General features: G+C 37.7%; 2 protein-coding genes across 2 annotated transcripts in view; both read right to left on the reverse strand.

Annotated features, from left to right (window-relative positions):
- Nucleotides 1-6,517, reverse strand: part of b4galt2 (UDP-Gal:betaGlcNAc beta 1,4- galactosyltransferase, polypeptide 2) — a 142,618-nt gene extending 136,101 nt beyond the window's left edge. The window contains exon 1 of the mRNA XM_034887810.1: nucleotides 6,058-6,517. The gene's annotated coding sequence lies outside the window, so the exon portion shown is untranslated. The remainder of the gene's footprint in view (nucleotides 1-6,057) is intronic.
- Nucleotides 6,518-8,007: 1,490 nt separating this feature from the next.
- Nucleotides 8,008-15,582, reverse strand: atp6v0b (ATPase H+ transporting V0 subunit b). Its single transcript, XM_034887812.1, has 8 exons — nucleotides 15,312-15,582; nucleotides 13,842-13,890; nucleotides 13,073-13,156; nucleotides 12,102-12,179; nucleotides 11,155-11,224; nucleotides 10,917-10,968; nucleotides 10,178-10,368; nucleotides 8,008-9,900 (listed from the first exon to the last, which is right to left on the reverse strand). The coding sequence occupies exons 1-8, from the start codon at nucleotides 15,394-15,396 to the stop codon at nucleotides 9,874-9,876; spliced, it is 636 nt and encodes a 211-aa protein (XP_034743703.1). The 5' UTR covers nucleotides 15,397-15,582; the 3' UTR covers nucleotides 8,008-9,873.
- Nucleotides 15,583-16,510: the final 928 nt, after the last annotated feature.

A 16,510-nucleotide genomic window follows, 5' to 3' on the forward strand; every position in this document is an offset into this window, starting at 1 on the left:
TTAAACTGCTGTGCACCAGCTTCTGCCTGCCGCCTCCTTGTTGCATTTGGGTCCTGTCCTCTCCTTCCCGTAACAGTTGAGAGTTTTGGCCAGCGGTTGGTTATTTCACCAGCTGGAATGAGAGCTCATGCTGAAAAACGTAACCATCCGTAGCTAATTCCATGAGTTTGGCAATAGCACAAAATTAAACTCCAAGCTGTTTTCTGTAAAACTGTTAAACAGACAAATATGTTAAATGCTATGGCTTGTATTATTTATTCTTATTCTCTCATATTTTTATTTTTTAAATGAAATATTTGTACAAATTCAGCATACTCTAAATAAATGATTTAATAAGCATGACATCATCTCAGTTTAAAATCTCATAGTCCTGTAATGGTATTTTTAGCAAACACAAGCCGCCCTGTCAGGATTCAGGAACAAGTACATTTCATTAACAATACATGTTTAAAGTCTACAGCCATGCTAGCTGCTCTATGTTGCTGTACTTTGAGCTAAATGCTGACATTAGCATGCTAACATCATGCTCACAGTGACAAATTAACATGCTGATGTTAGGCAGGTGTATATAGTTCATCATCTCAGTTTAGCAGGACACAGAGTGAAGATGAGGCTGATGGGAATGTCATAGGTTTTGCAGATATTTGGTCATAAACCAACATTGCCAACCCTACGAATGTTACCATCTATTAATAAAATATCTCATTAAGACTGTGCCTCTTTTTTATTTCCTACAATGGAACAAAAAATGCCATCTACACTACTATGCAACACCTTAGATGTCTAAATTACAGTTGTGCAAAACTAAAGTAGTATCGGAAATTTTAATCTTCTGCTCACTATTATAGAGAGAAATATTCAGAGTTTATTATGTAAGGAAAAATGATTGAGGGATCAGTCAATGCTGTTATTGCACGGATTGTTGTGTTTGACAAATTTCACAAAATGAAGCCTGTGGACTTGTCAAAGCATTGTACTGATGCAACAGAGACATCAAGCTAAAAACAGAATGGAACACCGACAAAAAAAGAGGAAAAGATGAAAGCAGCTGAGTGGAGGGAGGTAGAAGAGAAGTAAGTAAATGCAGAGCTAATCAGAACAAAACTCCAGTGTTCTGTGCTCAGCCCGGCTCTACTCAGCTCAGCCCATGCAGATGTCAAATTGCCCCTCAGTTGTCTGTGATCTGAAAGAGGCTGGACTGTTTAAATCTCTGATATATCATTGCCTCTCTGCTCTTCTTTCTGCTTTCTCTCATTAAAGTACAAGTGAACTCTGATTAAATTTTAAAAAAGGTCCCACTCTCTTTCATGTTTTTTTTAGGTGAATTCGTTTCGCCAGACAGCATTTACAAGAGATCATCAATCAATGAGACATCATGGAGAGGTATTTGATGCTACTCCCGATGCAGGAAAAGTATTATCACATTGTAAGTGGGATGCTGAAAGCCATTTGAGAAATTCTCCTCATGTAACGTCTGCTGTTTCGCTGCATGCAGGCTGCACTCACGTTATGCAAATACAACAAAGCCCTGTCTGTAGCTACAATCCATAGACAGTGGAAACATCATCGTCTCTCTCTCTCTCTCTTTCTCTACGTCTCCCACCCTCTGTCGCTCTCTGATCCAGCTGCTCATTTGGCAACGGAGCAAAGAAATAAATGAAGTGCTTTAGCGGAAGGAAGGCTTCACTGGGAGAAGGATTGTGGGTAGAGGGAGTGAGAGTGAGATGAGGATTTGGTGAGGGGTTTTAAAGAAGAGTTAAAAACATCATTTGGCTTAAAACCACTACTGTCCAATTATGCTCTATACTAGAATGTTATTTTTTTGTAATGCTATTTAGTGAAAAGCTGGAGTTTTTATCCTTTCCAAAAAAGAAAGAATACATGTATGCTAATTTCTATTGTTTTGTTGAATAGAAAAGTAGATTGAGTTTCTGTACCGTAAGTATTTCTTTAAACAGCACTGCCCCCCGTGGGGATGGGGCGCTTGTTTTGTCTTCTATTAGATGGTGATAATGGAGACATGCCAGGAAACTAGGAAAGAAAGAGAGATGGAACAATGGTGTGCGGCCAGATTCAAAACCGGGAAAGCTGTGGTTCAGGATTGGCATCTTAACCCCTCCCCGAGGAAACGGGGGGGTTTTCAATCGCTTGACGGACTGGACCTCACATCAGTTTGAAGCTGAGTGGAGCTAAGCTAGGAATGACTTGTCACCAAACTGAAAGAAAAGAATGAAAACAGTGTTTTATTGCCCTGGCAGGTAGAATAGAATTGAAAAGAATACTGTAGTAATAAACTGAAGCTGATAGTTTTCTACTTCTTAAGAACAGAAAAAGTAGACAACAAAAGACAAAGACACACACACACCTCTCTGAACTCGCCCCCTCTGTAACTCAGGGCTGGTTAGTTCCCATGGCAACAAATCCCAACCTGCAAGAAATGAATGAACCTGAGAAATCTGATGTAAAAAGTGTTTTTTTTTCCCTCTTCACTGGTTTACTTCACAAAGCTTCATGAAAGATCGGAGCGAGTTAATCTACAGGGGTGCAGGACTGAGCGGAGTGAAAGAGACTGTGGAGGCGCTGATCGAATTTACACAGAGCTGATCTGAACACGCCGTTGCGACAGTGACATAACATGCTCGGTCAACTAAACTACAATACACATGAGACAACAAACTGTTGTTTTTACAGGGTCTACAGAGAAATCTCTTATCATTAAAATTAACACTCACCTTTTTTCATTGACTTCCCCAGATTACTAATTGAAAACCGGTTGCACCATACAAGCTGATCTTCACGTAGCAATTTGTTTTTACTAAATACTTCAACAGACTGCCTGGTGTAGCTAAATGAGCTAAACTAACAAAGCTAACGTTAGCCTATTAATATACAGTACAACCAGTTATGAGAGATATGAGGTAATGGGAAATATGGTTAGCCTATCTGACCCGACACATTCAAATTTAGTTTAATAATCATGTAATCTGGAGATTCACATCACAAAAACAACACAAAATGACCTTAAATTACAAAACACTGTGATGATAACAGGTTGACTAAATTACTAAATAGCATAAGTCAGGTTAGCGTTATCGGATATTTGAAAACAACCACCTCAGTAACACATATTTCTCAACGTATGCAATGCATATGTACATAAAAGTCATGCCTACATTTACAAAGAATGGGCAGTAGAGTTTAATAGATCACTAGGCCTCCTAAAATCACTATATTTGGCAGTTACGTGACACTTGATGTGAAAGGGACTTCTAGTGTCCATCGTTGACTATTTTACAAATGTTTCCCAGCAACCAAGAAGAATTTGGGAAGAACTGTATACACAAACCTAGTAAGGAGACAAACCTGCCACTTGTATCTGTATTTATTAACAACAATGTCAGGAAATATGACAATAAAAGCAAACAAATCCCCGTGTTGATCTATTGGGTCGATTATTTGTTGACACATCTGCTGATGCATTTGGGCATGAAGCCTCTCACAAATCATGTCACAACCAATTAAAAGAAAACAGTTACACATACACGTGCATGCACGCATGCACACGCGCGCCCGCCCGCACACAAACACACACTAATAAAAATAAATACAAAAACACCCCCCTGCCACCTGAACAGTAACTACTAGCCTAATGCCATAACCCCCTCTCTGCTCTCTGTTAAGCATTGAGGCTTAATAAAAACATGGACTGTTCAGAAGAGGTAAATATCTTGACTTGAGTTCCTGCGTGGGAAAGTCACCGGACGACACAATCTTCTGAACATAGGTATATTTAGGAATACAGAGAGAGTTGCGTGGAGCTGATTGTCTTATTTTAGCTTTGTAGCAACTCATTTGGCAATGGCTTGAACGTAACGGACGTTAATTAATATCAAAATGTTACGCACTAAAGCTTTGACTTAAGAACTTGAGGTGTGTTACCTTTTCTTCACTTTCTCAAAAGTCCATTGTTGAAGCGCAACCTCCTTTTTCAACTCAGAAGTTTATGATTTCTCATAGTACAAAATGTACAGGTGTTACTAATAACATTAACCTTGTCTTTGTATAAGAGTGTCCTAAGTCATGACAGTGAGCCAGCCTGTACATTACCAGGACCCAAAGCTGAAGCAGCTACAGTAATGTCAAAATGTCTTCAATAATTAAAAACTCATCAGACACAATCCACAGTGGGGCTTTAAAGTTTGGGCACCCCAGGTACATTTTTTTTATTAATGTGCATAAAGAAACCAAGAAAAGATGGAAAAATCTCCAAAAGGCATCAAATGACAGATTATACATTTGCATATTATGTCACAAAAATTTAGATTTCCCTTCCATCATTTACACTTTCAAAATAACATAACAAAAAAATGGCGTCTGCAAAAGTTTGGGCACACCTCAGAGTTAATACCTTGTATTGCCCCCTTTTGGCAAGTATCACAGCTTGGAAACGCTTCTTGTAGCCAGCCAACAGTCTTTCCATTCTGGTTTGAGGTATCTTCGCCCATTCTTTCCTCCAAAAGTCTTCCAGTTCTTTGACACTTCTGGGCTGTCTTTCACGCACTGCTCTTTTAAGGTCTATCCATAGATTTTCAATTATGTATTTTGCACGGACGCTTTGATAAAATTAGAAAAAAAATCACTACTTTTCGTTTGTCAAGTAACTAATTAAATAGTTACGAAGAATTAGTTGGAAGTGAGACTTTGCTGAAACAAAATAAAGACAAGCTGCAAACTAAATCAAGGTTTGGTCTTTGGTGAAATTGTAGTGGTTCTCTGCAGAGAACGATCGAATGACCAGAACGGTTTTCACAATGCACACACCCGCTGCAGAGTGACACGCGTCTTGCAACATTACAACAGTATATCCCAGGCCCCAAGAAAAAAGAATACCTTGTTTGGAAAACAGTCTAATCTTAGTATAACCATTCATCTTCCCGGGCAGACAAGTTGGAGCAGTTACCTCTTTCTGAATCTGCTCTTTTGTGTGTCAAGTTTCTTTACTGGTCCTTGACCATTTTGATCAATTTTCAAACATAGTCTTATTATTCTCTTGTTTTTGTCACAGCAAACGGCAAATTTAAGGTGTAAACTGTTGGTCAGAAAGAGCAAGCAACTGATAACAATGGTTTAGGCTTTATTAATTGTGATGGATGATTTTCTCACTATTTTCAGGTATCTTATAGAATGATTAAGATAAGAACCAGCAGATTAATAATAATGACAATAATCAGTTGTAATTCTCCTGTAGGTATCTGGCCTAATGCCTATAGCTCTTAAGCAACCCTTAAACCACATTATACAATGTTTTGTACAATACAAAGACAAATTCAAACTTGATAAAACCCCAAAGGCCACGCTGCACTGGACAACTTAGTTACATCACAAAGCGAGATAGTTCCCATCCATTGCTCCTATAGCCTAAACATCCCTAAAGAGATGCTGTGTCATAAACAAGAGCAACGTCAGATTGGATTATGGTCTAGAAACAGAGCTACCGTGTAAACGTCTGGATAGGTTAAGCTTCATGATGAAGAAGCCTTCTCCATATCTTCTTCTTCACACTCATTTCCTCACTGTGCACACTTTGCTCTCAGTTGTGCTTTGACCAGACCATAAAACAAGAGATGCTGTATAGTCCATAGACTTTGCATCCTTTCTTTGAAAGTAGGGGTAAATAGGGCAAGCCATTTCAGACAGCTGCTGTAAAAAGTGGATTTTAAGAGCTTTAAAGGCTCTAAATTAAGCCCAAATTGCATGGTTGAATAACCCCCCCCAGCAGTCTGAATGCTGAAACGGTTAGTGTACTAGTAGGGGAGGCGGAGTGAAGCCTAGTATGGCGGGTGTAAAGATGCTGCTAGTTCGTGGAAATGTACATGATAACAAAGAGGGGTTGGGGTCAGAGCAAGCGACCATATTCCCATATTATCCAAAGCTTAAATAAAGGCAGAAGGTTGCAGGATAATTGTATGTAGACTGGACGGAAACAAAGAAAAAGCGTGGCTGCTATGCTGACTGAAACATCGCATACCAGAAAGAAAATAACGTTAGAGCACCTACCTTGATGTTGTCAGGCGAACACTTTTATCTGTACATCTTCATACTGGAGCACCACTGGTTTCATTCACATCAGCCGAGGAGGGAAAAAAGCTGCAAATGGGCATTTTGTTGCAGGAAATGTTTGTTTAAAAAAAAACAGCCCAGCTCGCTGTGATAGATAACTCTATCCTGTTCGTTTCCACAGACTGAGGCAGGCTATTATGTCAGCTCTTTATCAGAAAAAAAGCCTCATGTTGTGTAGCATTACGCTAGCCAAACGGCTAACGTAACCCGTAACAATTTACTACCGCAAACCGGTTTGTGGCGAGATGCTATCCTCATGATTATCCGTCATTCCGCTGTGTTTGGGTGAGGATGAGAAGAAATCAAAGGGAAAGGATGCTCTCAGGATGTGGCAGCGAGCAGGTCCTTTCGCTCCTGCTGTCTACGGAAGCCCGGATGTGCAAGAAATGCGTTTTTCTTTTGTTCGTCGGATAGAAAGGAAGCTGGTGATTTCATAACCTACTTTAAATCACACGCAAACCCACAGGAAATAACAATAATAATAATAATAATAATAATAATAATGATAATAATAATAATAATAATAATAATAATAATAATAATAATAATAATAATAATAATAATAATAATAATGTATTTATTGTCATGGCACTTCATTATGTATGTTACGAAGTGCTCAGATGGGCTTCTTACAAGGTTTTCTTTTCTTTAATACATTTTACCGACCATATTTTAAAGATTTTCACCAACAGTTTTTATGATTAGTCGACTAGTTGATCATCTTGTGCTGGAATACTTTGACTCAGGTGTTTATTCTGGCACCACAATCACATTCACATATTGGTCTTTATTAAAAGTTGTGTAATAAAATATTAAGTTTGTTTAGTTTTTTTAATTTTCCACACGAATGTTGTAAAGTCCTTCAAAAGTAAAGAAATACAAATGTATCTAAATATACGGACATACACAGGTTAACCCATAGTTTTGTTTAACCTCAGATAAGCTCAAAATATTTTATCTTTTACTTATTTGTTTACCTAAAATTGACATATTTTAGTTTTCAGTGACATTTTGTACTTTTTCCTTGTCCCTCATTAGTTCTTGGACTATGCATATTTTCAATTAAGTTGAATGTTTTGCATGGTCTCTTTGAATGGGAATAAGACATGTCATTTGATGTTAATGTAAACCTCCCTGCATCTAGAATCAAAACAGCAAATACTGTACACACACATATATATATATATCTTAGATTACATTGTTTATTCAGTAGCCTATGCTCTCTTTACTAAGCCATTAGCCCTTAATGTAAAATGATTCTACAACATCCAGCATCACAATGATATTCAAAAATATGGCAGTTATGTATTAGATATTATGAGATCTTCGGCAGTCAACTGCAAAAAAATCAATCTATTTGAGAAGCATAAGGACCAGTATCAGAATTGTACCAGTATAGAATTGTAATAATTCTACACAAATACTGTTTTTTTATTCAATTTCACATGATAATCAAGGTTAACAGCTACACCAGACACCAAATGAATAATACCAGGAGATGTGAGCCTTAATTGTTTCCTCAGCTGAGTTATCAGTGTGTACGGCACCAGATTAATATGTAGGACAGATGTTGTGGTTTTTTTGCTCCATCTAGTGGAAGCAAACAAACAATGCAGGAAGCAAAACCAGCGTCAGTGGCCTGGGTCACATACAGCTCACATCTCATACAGCAGTACACAGCTGCGTCTACGACTGCACACTTGCTTATTGCTACAGGACTGAAAACCTGGAACACGAATATGTTAAATACGAAATCAAAAACAAATCTAATATATCTTGATTGGACAATTTTATTTTTCAAGGACATTTACGAAGCCAGATGGAAGATCTTTTTTTTTGTTTTTGTTATCATACACAATGTCAAAATCAATGTGTTTTTCTTTTTTCTTCTGTTCACCATCACATCAACATAATGCACACACGGTAGCAACTACACTGACTGAGGCCTGGCGTGTGGTACAAGGCCTGGTCTACCAAAGGAGTGCTGGAGATACAGCTTTGTTTAATTAGAAAACCACCATAAGAGCAAAAGATGACTTTGCTGCTTTGACACCTTTGGGAGTCCAGGGCCACAGATATTAAAGACAATCCTGTTTCCCCGTGCCAAGATTCAACGTTTAAACTCATTCAGAACTTCACAAGAGGGTCATTGTGGGGGGGGGGGGAAGATCGGAGATGATTCATAAGTAGCCATGGTACAAGTCAGCATCAATAGGAAACTAAACATTCAAAGATGGCTTTGTTGTGATATAACAGGAATCTAATGTTATTCAAATTGCACTCTACCCACAAACAAGACTTAGCTTTACACACACATTAAGCTTCTTCAAGGAATGTTAGAAAATAAATTGGAACACAAAAAGCAGCTAACATGTTAGGACGTATATTCAAAACAAGACAGTTTAATAAAAAAGCAAAGCAATGTGAAGCGTGTAAAACAAGCAAATTTAAAAATCTCTATTCCTAAAGCGGTTTGATTTGTGATGAGTCCATAGTTTTGGGTGCCAGACCACCTGAGATTACATAAAATCAAAGTCAGAACCAGCCTGTACGAAATTATTTTCCCTAAAGACCCATAGTACAACGATGGTGATACTACAGCAGATATTAACAGGTACTATTGAGTGTAAAGTAATACTAGTAAGTGATGTCCTCGTTCTAGTCTAATATAAGGTTTATTAGTGACTTGAGAAACAGGATGGTTAACTGCAAAGAAAGGTAATCTGGGTATCCACAATCGTTTAGCCTCCCTCTGGTAACACTGAACAATCCCCTTTCATATCCAATTAATCTATGTTAAAGCTACTGAAAAAGAACCTTGTTTAAAAAAAAAAATAATAATCAAAAACATTTTTTGGGGGATTTTGGGCTAAACAAGAAAGTTATGGCTGGCAGCTATGTTCTGGAGCCACATTTGGTCTCATCTTAGTTCCATACCATTTTAGGGAACTAAATGACAGGATGACATATTTAGAGCATCTTCTGCTTTTGATCCAACTCTATCTGGCCTCCCAAAGAGCATGTCCAACTGTCCAGGGACTTTACACTAATGACTCATTACATAGATTCTCTGTCACTTCTGCGAGAGGAGGCCTGCCAAATACTGTATTTGGGCCACTGCGTGGAGTAGAGCCACTGTCTTATCATTAGGAAATAAGCAAACCAAAAAACTGATTGACCAGGCTACAGTAACAAACACTATGGTAAACACCCTCATGCTTTACAGGAAAAAAAGAAAAACCATGTGTCCAGCATACACACAAACACACACACAACATTTTCAAATACACTGGTGTAATCTTTAACACATCACTCATCCAAGAGCGGTCAGAAAAAGAATGTACTTTATGAACCAGTCAGTAAGTTTTAGGACCAATTCAAACCATGAAATGAAGCTGCAAGATATATTGGCAGCTCTCTGGGCTACCGACTGGCTGATCTAAAATCCTACTATCCATGTACGTTCTGCTTGTACTATTCAAAAAGCTGAACTCTGGGAGAGATGCAGGGTTCACTTGTATCAAGAATTACACACTGGCAACTTGTAATTTTTCTTCCACTTCCTCTTATTGAACATTCATGTTTCACTCAAAACAAGACAGTCGGTGTGCACGTACCACTCTTGCATAAATGATTGTTGAAAACAATACCAGGCATATAAAGACATTTAAATAATTTACGATGTATTTACACAATAATCCATCTTATTTTCCAGCAGTGTCTTTTTATCTTGTCAGCGTGTGAATGCATCTTCTAGTCTCCCATCTTTACTTTTGATGTCTGGGGGAGGAAAAAAAGAAACAATTTATTACAATTTCCGAAACACCGCATCTACACAATATATATATATATACATACACATTCATCTAGACTTTTGTGGAAGTAAATACTATTTTTGCAACAACATTTCTCAGAAGTCTACAACAATGGTCAACAAAAAAAATGCCACTGTTGCAGATAAAATCTATGGATAGTTTATAGATAGCTTACTCTTTGAAGGAAAAAAAAAAAAAAAGACAGATTGTGAAGACATAAAAAAGCAGCTGGTCTCATTCACCTGCAGAATGGCTACAATGACACCAAACAGGCCAATTGCACTGCCAAAGATTTCCACAATGAGGATTTTCACGAAGAGGCTGGCGTTCTGGGCGTCTGCCAATGCTGCTCCGCTGCCCACGATGCCGACACAGATGCCACAGAAGAGGTTGGAGAAGCCCACAGTCAGACCGGCTCCGAACATGGAGTAACCTGGTAGGACAGAAAGGAAATAAGTCGGAGACCTCTGTGACTAATCCACTGTGGGAAATGGCCACAAAAACATCTAATTCCCTGTCAGGACTGGAAATCAGACAGGGAGAGTTAATGATATTCCCTTTTAAAGTCAATTTGAAAGCATCTTTAAGTACTAATCATCTTTTCATGCCTTGTAATTTATGAGTTAATTACATTTGGGGTCTACCCGTGTAACTAGATCTGTCAAAATCAATTTGATGTTGTGAATGTATTGAGCAATCCATTATTTAATACTTATTTAGACTGAATGTTGCAAGTATTGTCATATTTTCATTACTGTAGTTATACATATATTCAACTTAGTGCCAGAATGTCACATTACAACATATTTTCCAGCTGAAGTGTCATGATCTACTTTAAATTCATGAGTGTTAAAAATGAGAAAAATCCACCCTGAATAGTGCAATTTGTGTGATGTTCAGTGGATTTCATGTGCAGATTATTGTTAAAATTGTTTTTTTCTTTTTGTCTTGCATTCAGTGAATTCACATCTGTTTTCTTACCAGCTTGGTAGTTCCTTGCCCCGATAGTCTCAGGGGTTGTTCCACTGAAGCTCTATAAGAGGAAAGAGATCATTTTTAGAGCCCCAAAACATCCTTGTGTTGTTGCCAAAATCATATTAAACTTCTGTCCTGTATCTCTACTGCCTTATAAATGCTTTCCTGTCTGAAATCCCCTCTAAAGACAAAAAGGGGTGGCACAGTGTTCCTATTAATAACAGCCAAAGTACTTATTGCTTACCTCCGCCATGTTGCTGATTACAATGGCCATAATGATCCCATAGATTGCTACAGCTTCACAGAAGATGATGCTAAAGGAAGACATAAAACAGGAAAAGTAAGAGAAATGACTTGGATTTAAAATAAGCAACTACAGCACAAAGTCACTTGTAATTCACTGGGTACCCTGACAGTCACTCATAATGTTAAATGTATGATTTATAACTTATACTCTATATTGATCCCCTATGGGGAAATTACAATTTACACTATGTTATTACACAGAGGCCTAAAATACACACACTCAGGTCCTTTACATGCACTAATGGAGAGATGTCAGAATGAGTGTGCTGTGACTGCAGAACAGGCACCCTGAGCGGTTGACGGGGGGTTCAGTGCTTTGCTCAAGAGCACATTGGCAGATGCCAGTTCACCTCTCTGCCAAGGTGCTCTATAAGGCTGTCTAGCTAGCAGTTCCCACTCCGTACTTTGGTCCGTACGGGGATTTGAACCGGCGACCCTTTGGTTCCCAGCACAACTCCCTAAGGATGTGTTTACCTGGGATGCACTCAGCAGATTATGGAGATACCCAACAAATGTATAAAGTTGCTCTTCTAAATTGAGAAGTATTAATCCATTTCTCCATGCAGAATGCAAAAGCAAATTATTTTTGGCCAAATATGTATTATTCAACTGGTGTAAAAGTAGTACTACCTTCTTCGTTTAGCGACAATATTAAACTATGTACAACTGGCTAATAACTGGGTATGAGAAAAGAAGGACAAATTGAGTACTTGCAGTATTTGGGGAAATTGCAGTGGTACAAAAGCAATTTCACAAAAATCCCAAATAACAAATGAGGTAGGTGAGAAATTAAAAGGCAAACTTATACAACTAACTACAATACAATAAATAAAAAGGAAAACTTGGAGAAAAAAAGGAAGCATTTGTGTTCTTGCATGACCCTACCTGACCAAGTTTTTGGTTTTGATTCTCGGAGCCTTGACACCACCACCAATGATGCTTGAGCCGGTGATGTAGATCCCCCTGAAAAAAACACAACAATCAGATTTATCAAAAACAGAATTCAAGGATGTGGATGGAGAACCTATGCGAGACACAAGGTACTTCCAAAAAATGTAAATAGTGTGTTTAAATAGTTTGAATTTAAATAGTCTGTAAAAAGTGTAAATCCACCTTTTTCACTTTTAGTCTTGTATAGAATAGTAGTGTGTCCCACACCATTGGCTTTAATTTGCTTGGTGAATTTGCAACAGAGCGCTCTTTGACTGGCTGTTCACGCTGATGAATCAATGATTTCACCTATTTAGTTTCTCTATATTTTATATACCTGACTTATCTTCATCCACCAGCCAAAGGACATGGGTTAAAAGCAGCAGTGCAAAGCATGGCCACAAGTTTCAGTAAAAGATGCATTTAAAAAAAGAAAAAAACTTTGTTAAAAATGTTATCATTTTTGGATCCAAGTTTATGACAGTTCAATAAGCTTCAGTGGGAAAAAGAGTTGGCTAGTTTGTTTTGTTCATCTCCCTGCAAAGTTCTTTGGTGGAGAGGTGTTGAGTGTACATGCACCTCGACAGGCTGCAGGCCCTCAAATGTTGTCTTTATGGTGAGTTCAAGAGCAACAAAATTTTTTTTTAAGTGAACATAGTTTGTCAGGGCCCCTCTGAACACAATTAAAAAAAAATAAAGCTCAACAAAACAGTTTTGTTGTAACTAACATAATGTATATTTAAAAGGATTCTTTGGAAAAGTTTACCAATGTTACAAACTCTAAGATTTTCCAGTTCCACATTTACACATGATGTACTTTCCTGAGTGTTTCAAAAAAGAGGAAATTATTTTATTTAATGCCGGTGCATTTTAGGCCTCCAAGTACACATCCAAAATGCAAACTCCGTTCCTTGTTGGGTACTCACCAGGCTGCTCCTACCACAGACAGAGAGATGGCCAAGCCAATGCCCAGATTGGCCCACATGAAAGGAGAAGTCTCTGTCAGGAACCTGCAAAGACCAGATAATGAAGATGATGATAATAATAATAATAATAATAATAATAATAATAAACACTTTGAGGAAAAGGAATTTGTACAAACAGAAAAACATGAATGTAGATTTTTTTTCAGCCATACCATTTCTTTCTTCAATTTCTTCGGTTAAGAATATAGCTCTCTTAACTACCCCACGTCATTTAAATATGGTATAACTTCTTTCTTCAAGTCAGAAGATTTGATATCTACCTATTAAAGTCACCTTAAAATAGCCGAACAACACTGCATTATAACTGTATTAAGTGTTTAAATCTATAAAATGCACATCTGGGGCAACATTTTTAACCATGGGTAATCAAATTCTAACATTTAAGAAGTTGAAAACAACCTACTGTATGTCAACATTTTTGTTTGAACAAAATGACTTAAATAATTCATTAATTAACAAAATAGTTGACAGTTTAACTGTTGCAGCTCTACTTCAAATCAAGTAACAATATCAACAGAAAATCTTATCCTTTCACCGTGACTGGTAATAGTAAGAGAAGAAAGAGCTTGGCTAGTCTTATTAAGGTCACTGTCTGAGTCCACAATTTAATATTGTTTTGTCCTACTTTCCTAATTACCCCACAGTCCTAAAGCTACCCCTGTCATGGTTATTAACTTGCGTACAGTAGCTTTATTCCAAAATTGCTTACCATGCCACATCAAAGCGGAATCCAAGGTCAAATATGGTATAACAGAGACCTATGAAAACAAACAAACAATTATTAAATCAGATGTGAAAGTGGAAAAAAGATCGTCCAGATGCAATTTTTACATTAGGTGTAGGCTACGTGTGTGAGAGAGCCCTTAAGTAGACATTTATGTTACTGAATTAATAAACTTTCTCCCTCAGTCATGTGTGAAAAAGTGTTACGTGTATGTGCTAAAGGTGGTAGTGCGTTCCAATCACCTATGGAAGCTCCCTGCACAGGGGATTCATCAATGTTAAGTAAGACTTTAAACTTTAAACTGTAAACTTCGCAGGGAAGAATACAACTACAGTTCACCCATTGAAATATGCCCATTCATTGACCATAGACAAAAGTAGGCATTTTATTGTACAAGGGTTCATCACTATGCTTGAAGATGATTAGAATACCCTTCAGTTATTATGCATGGCTGGAATGACATAGGCCACATCTTGTAAATGAATTAAATCACATTTATTCACAAGTTGCATAAATTTCAAATGAATACGTTTGGTAATTGTATCAGTTGTCTTAATATATCATTTGAGTGGTAACATTTCCACAGTTGGGGCAACGTATCCAAGGTGTTAACGTTGGGGTGCAATGGGGAAATGTATGCATTACGTCGGTGACGTTGTTGGTTCAAAATGAAGGAATTTAGGCGAGGAAAGTTCCCTAAACAGGGGGTAGGTTACTGTTTATTTACACTGTGGAACGGAACGCAGCCATTGAAAGAAGTAACTTCAGTGTGATCGCGAGCTCACTCACGTGAAAACTGCTGCAGTTCCTGTTTGAGATAGCTTCAAATCAGTCAGTTCGGTACAACGAACTAGCTAACGTTAACTTTGCCAAATTCACTAACTTGGCTAGCAGCGACAATAAGAAACCGGTATCCCATCATAATTCATATTAAAGAAAGTCTCAAACTAATCAACATAATTTGCAAACAATGTCAAACGTTTGAACCTACGTAAACTTGATCTGTAGCTAGCTAGCTCCAGCTCTGAGCTTACGTTACCTGACATTAGCTTAACGTTAGCTAAGTAGCTAGGAATAAATGTTGGCGACCGGTAACTTGGATTCAAGTTCCTTGTCTTAAAGATTAATAACTAGCTATCTAGCTACATTACACATAGTTTATCCTCAGCAAATATTTTTGCTTCATTTATCGTATTACTTATCACCATGCATGAATAACCAAACCTCCAATTTGCATTCTAACCTGTCAACAGTAGCTGGCAAATAAAATGGAACCACTCTAGTCCCATGATATAGCCAGGTCCCCAAATTACAGATGACATACGCAAAAAACGCGCTTTGCCATTATGAAAAAAACGACTGATTACACTGTCATTGTTGCAAATGTGTTGGAAATAGATTATATTAGTCATTCATTCCAATATACTGACTATTTCAAGGAAAATAGAATCTTACCGACGATTAGTATGGTGCTCCAGAAGGCCAAAGTGACCCCCGTATATAAAATAGCGTGTCCGTTCATCATCCACTCTAGCAGCATTTATCTAGCGGTCTAACCTGCTGGATCAGCGAGATATCCTCGGCTCAAATCTAAAATTTGACGCCAGTACTGCTAAAATACCGAAATATTTGCGTTTTAAGACGCGATATCAGTCGATGGTGAAGACAGAGCATCAAAAGGAGAAGCTGGGTGATGTCAGCTGATCCAGCTTGACTAGCATGTGACCAGAAGCCGGAGGGCTGCATACAATTATATATTTTTTCCTTTACCTTGCTGAAACGATTTCGCTGCAAAGACGTTAATCTGCTTAGTATTCGTCTGGTAACACAGACAGTAACATCAAACTGGGTTAGGATTCACATGCACAATAAAAAGAATATAAAAGTTTGCAGTCAAGTCCTTGGGTAGGCCTACATGAGCATAACCGAATTCGTCCCAGAGAGCTCCATGCAGCGCGTGTAATAGACGCTAGATGTCTCTCTTGTGTACCACAAAACTAGTTTTTTTATATCCTTGTTGAACTTCCACATTTCCTACTTTTCAGTCACACATGTAACACCCCCAAAAAACCAGGTACCAGGATTTTTGGTACCAGGCGTTGATAAATTAGCCTGCTGTAACCAAAGACGTCTACACAGTACTGTATATTTCAAGTGACTGTAACACAGTTGCTGTGTTAGAAAACACAACAAATGATATTATTTGCTCTTCATGTGGATTTGATAGTGAAACAACCGACAGTTGTTTTTTTAAATTATTGTATCATTTTGAGAAATAATTGTCCAGACATATTCCGTTGTATCATTGTTCAGTAAATATCAAGATAGAGATTAGAGAATGTTTAATGGCTGCAGTTCACAACAAAAACAGTACACTAAAATTGATTTGTAATAGTTTTGGCAAAGTTGCAAAACTCCAAAAATACATTTGAAGACAAAACAGCTTCATTTAATATACCATTAATGAAACTTACCAGTAGCCTACAATTAAACCATGCTACTCTGCCCCAAATGCTTTACACATTAAGTTTTATTGTTATTTTTCCAAATTTCAAAAGTCTGAAAAATAACCCCGATAATAGTTCCTGGCTTGGAGAGTGAACATTTTGTCAAACATTTTAAACAGAAACACGGAATTAGAAACTAAGTGGAGC

Source organism: Etheostoma cragini, chromosome 12 (genome assembly GCF_013103735.1).
Source record: "Etheostoma cragini isolate CJK2018 chromosome 12, CSU_Ecrag_1.0, whole genome shotgun sequence".
Lineage (NCBI taxonomy): Eukaryota > Metazoa > Chordata > Actinopteri > Perciformes > Percidae > Etheostoma > Etheostoma cragini.

Bases quoted from the DNA above. Each gene is read 5' to 3' on its own strand.
- atp6v0b (XM_034887812.1), bottom strand. From the start codon at position 15,396: ATGCTGCTAGAGTGGATGATGAACGGACACGCTATTTTATATACGGGG. The intron at 13,157-13,841 runs GTAAGCAATTTT...TGGTCTTTGCAG, and splicing joins TTCCGCTTTGATGTGGCATG to GTTCCTGACAGAGACTTCTC. The intron at 12,180-13,072 runs GTGAGTACCCAA...TGTTTTTTTCAG, and splicing joins TCTGTGGTAGGAGCAGCCTG to GGGGATCTACATCACCGGCT.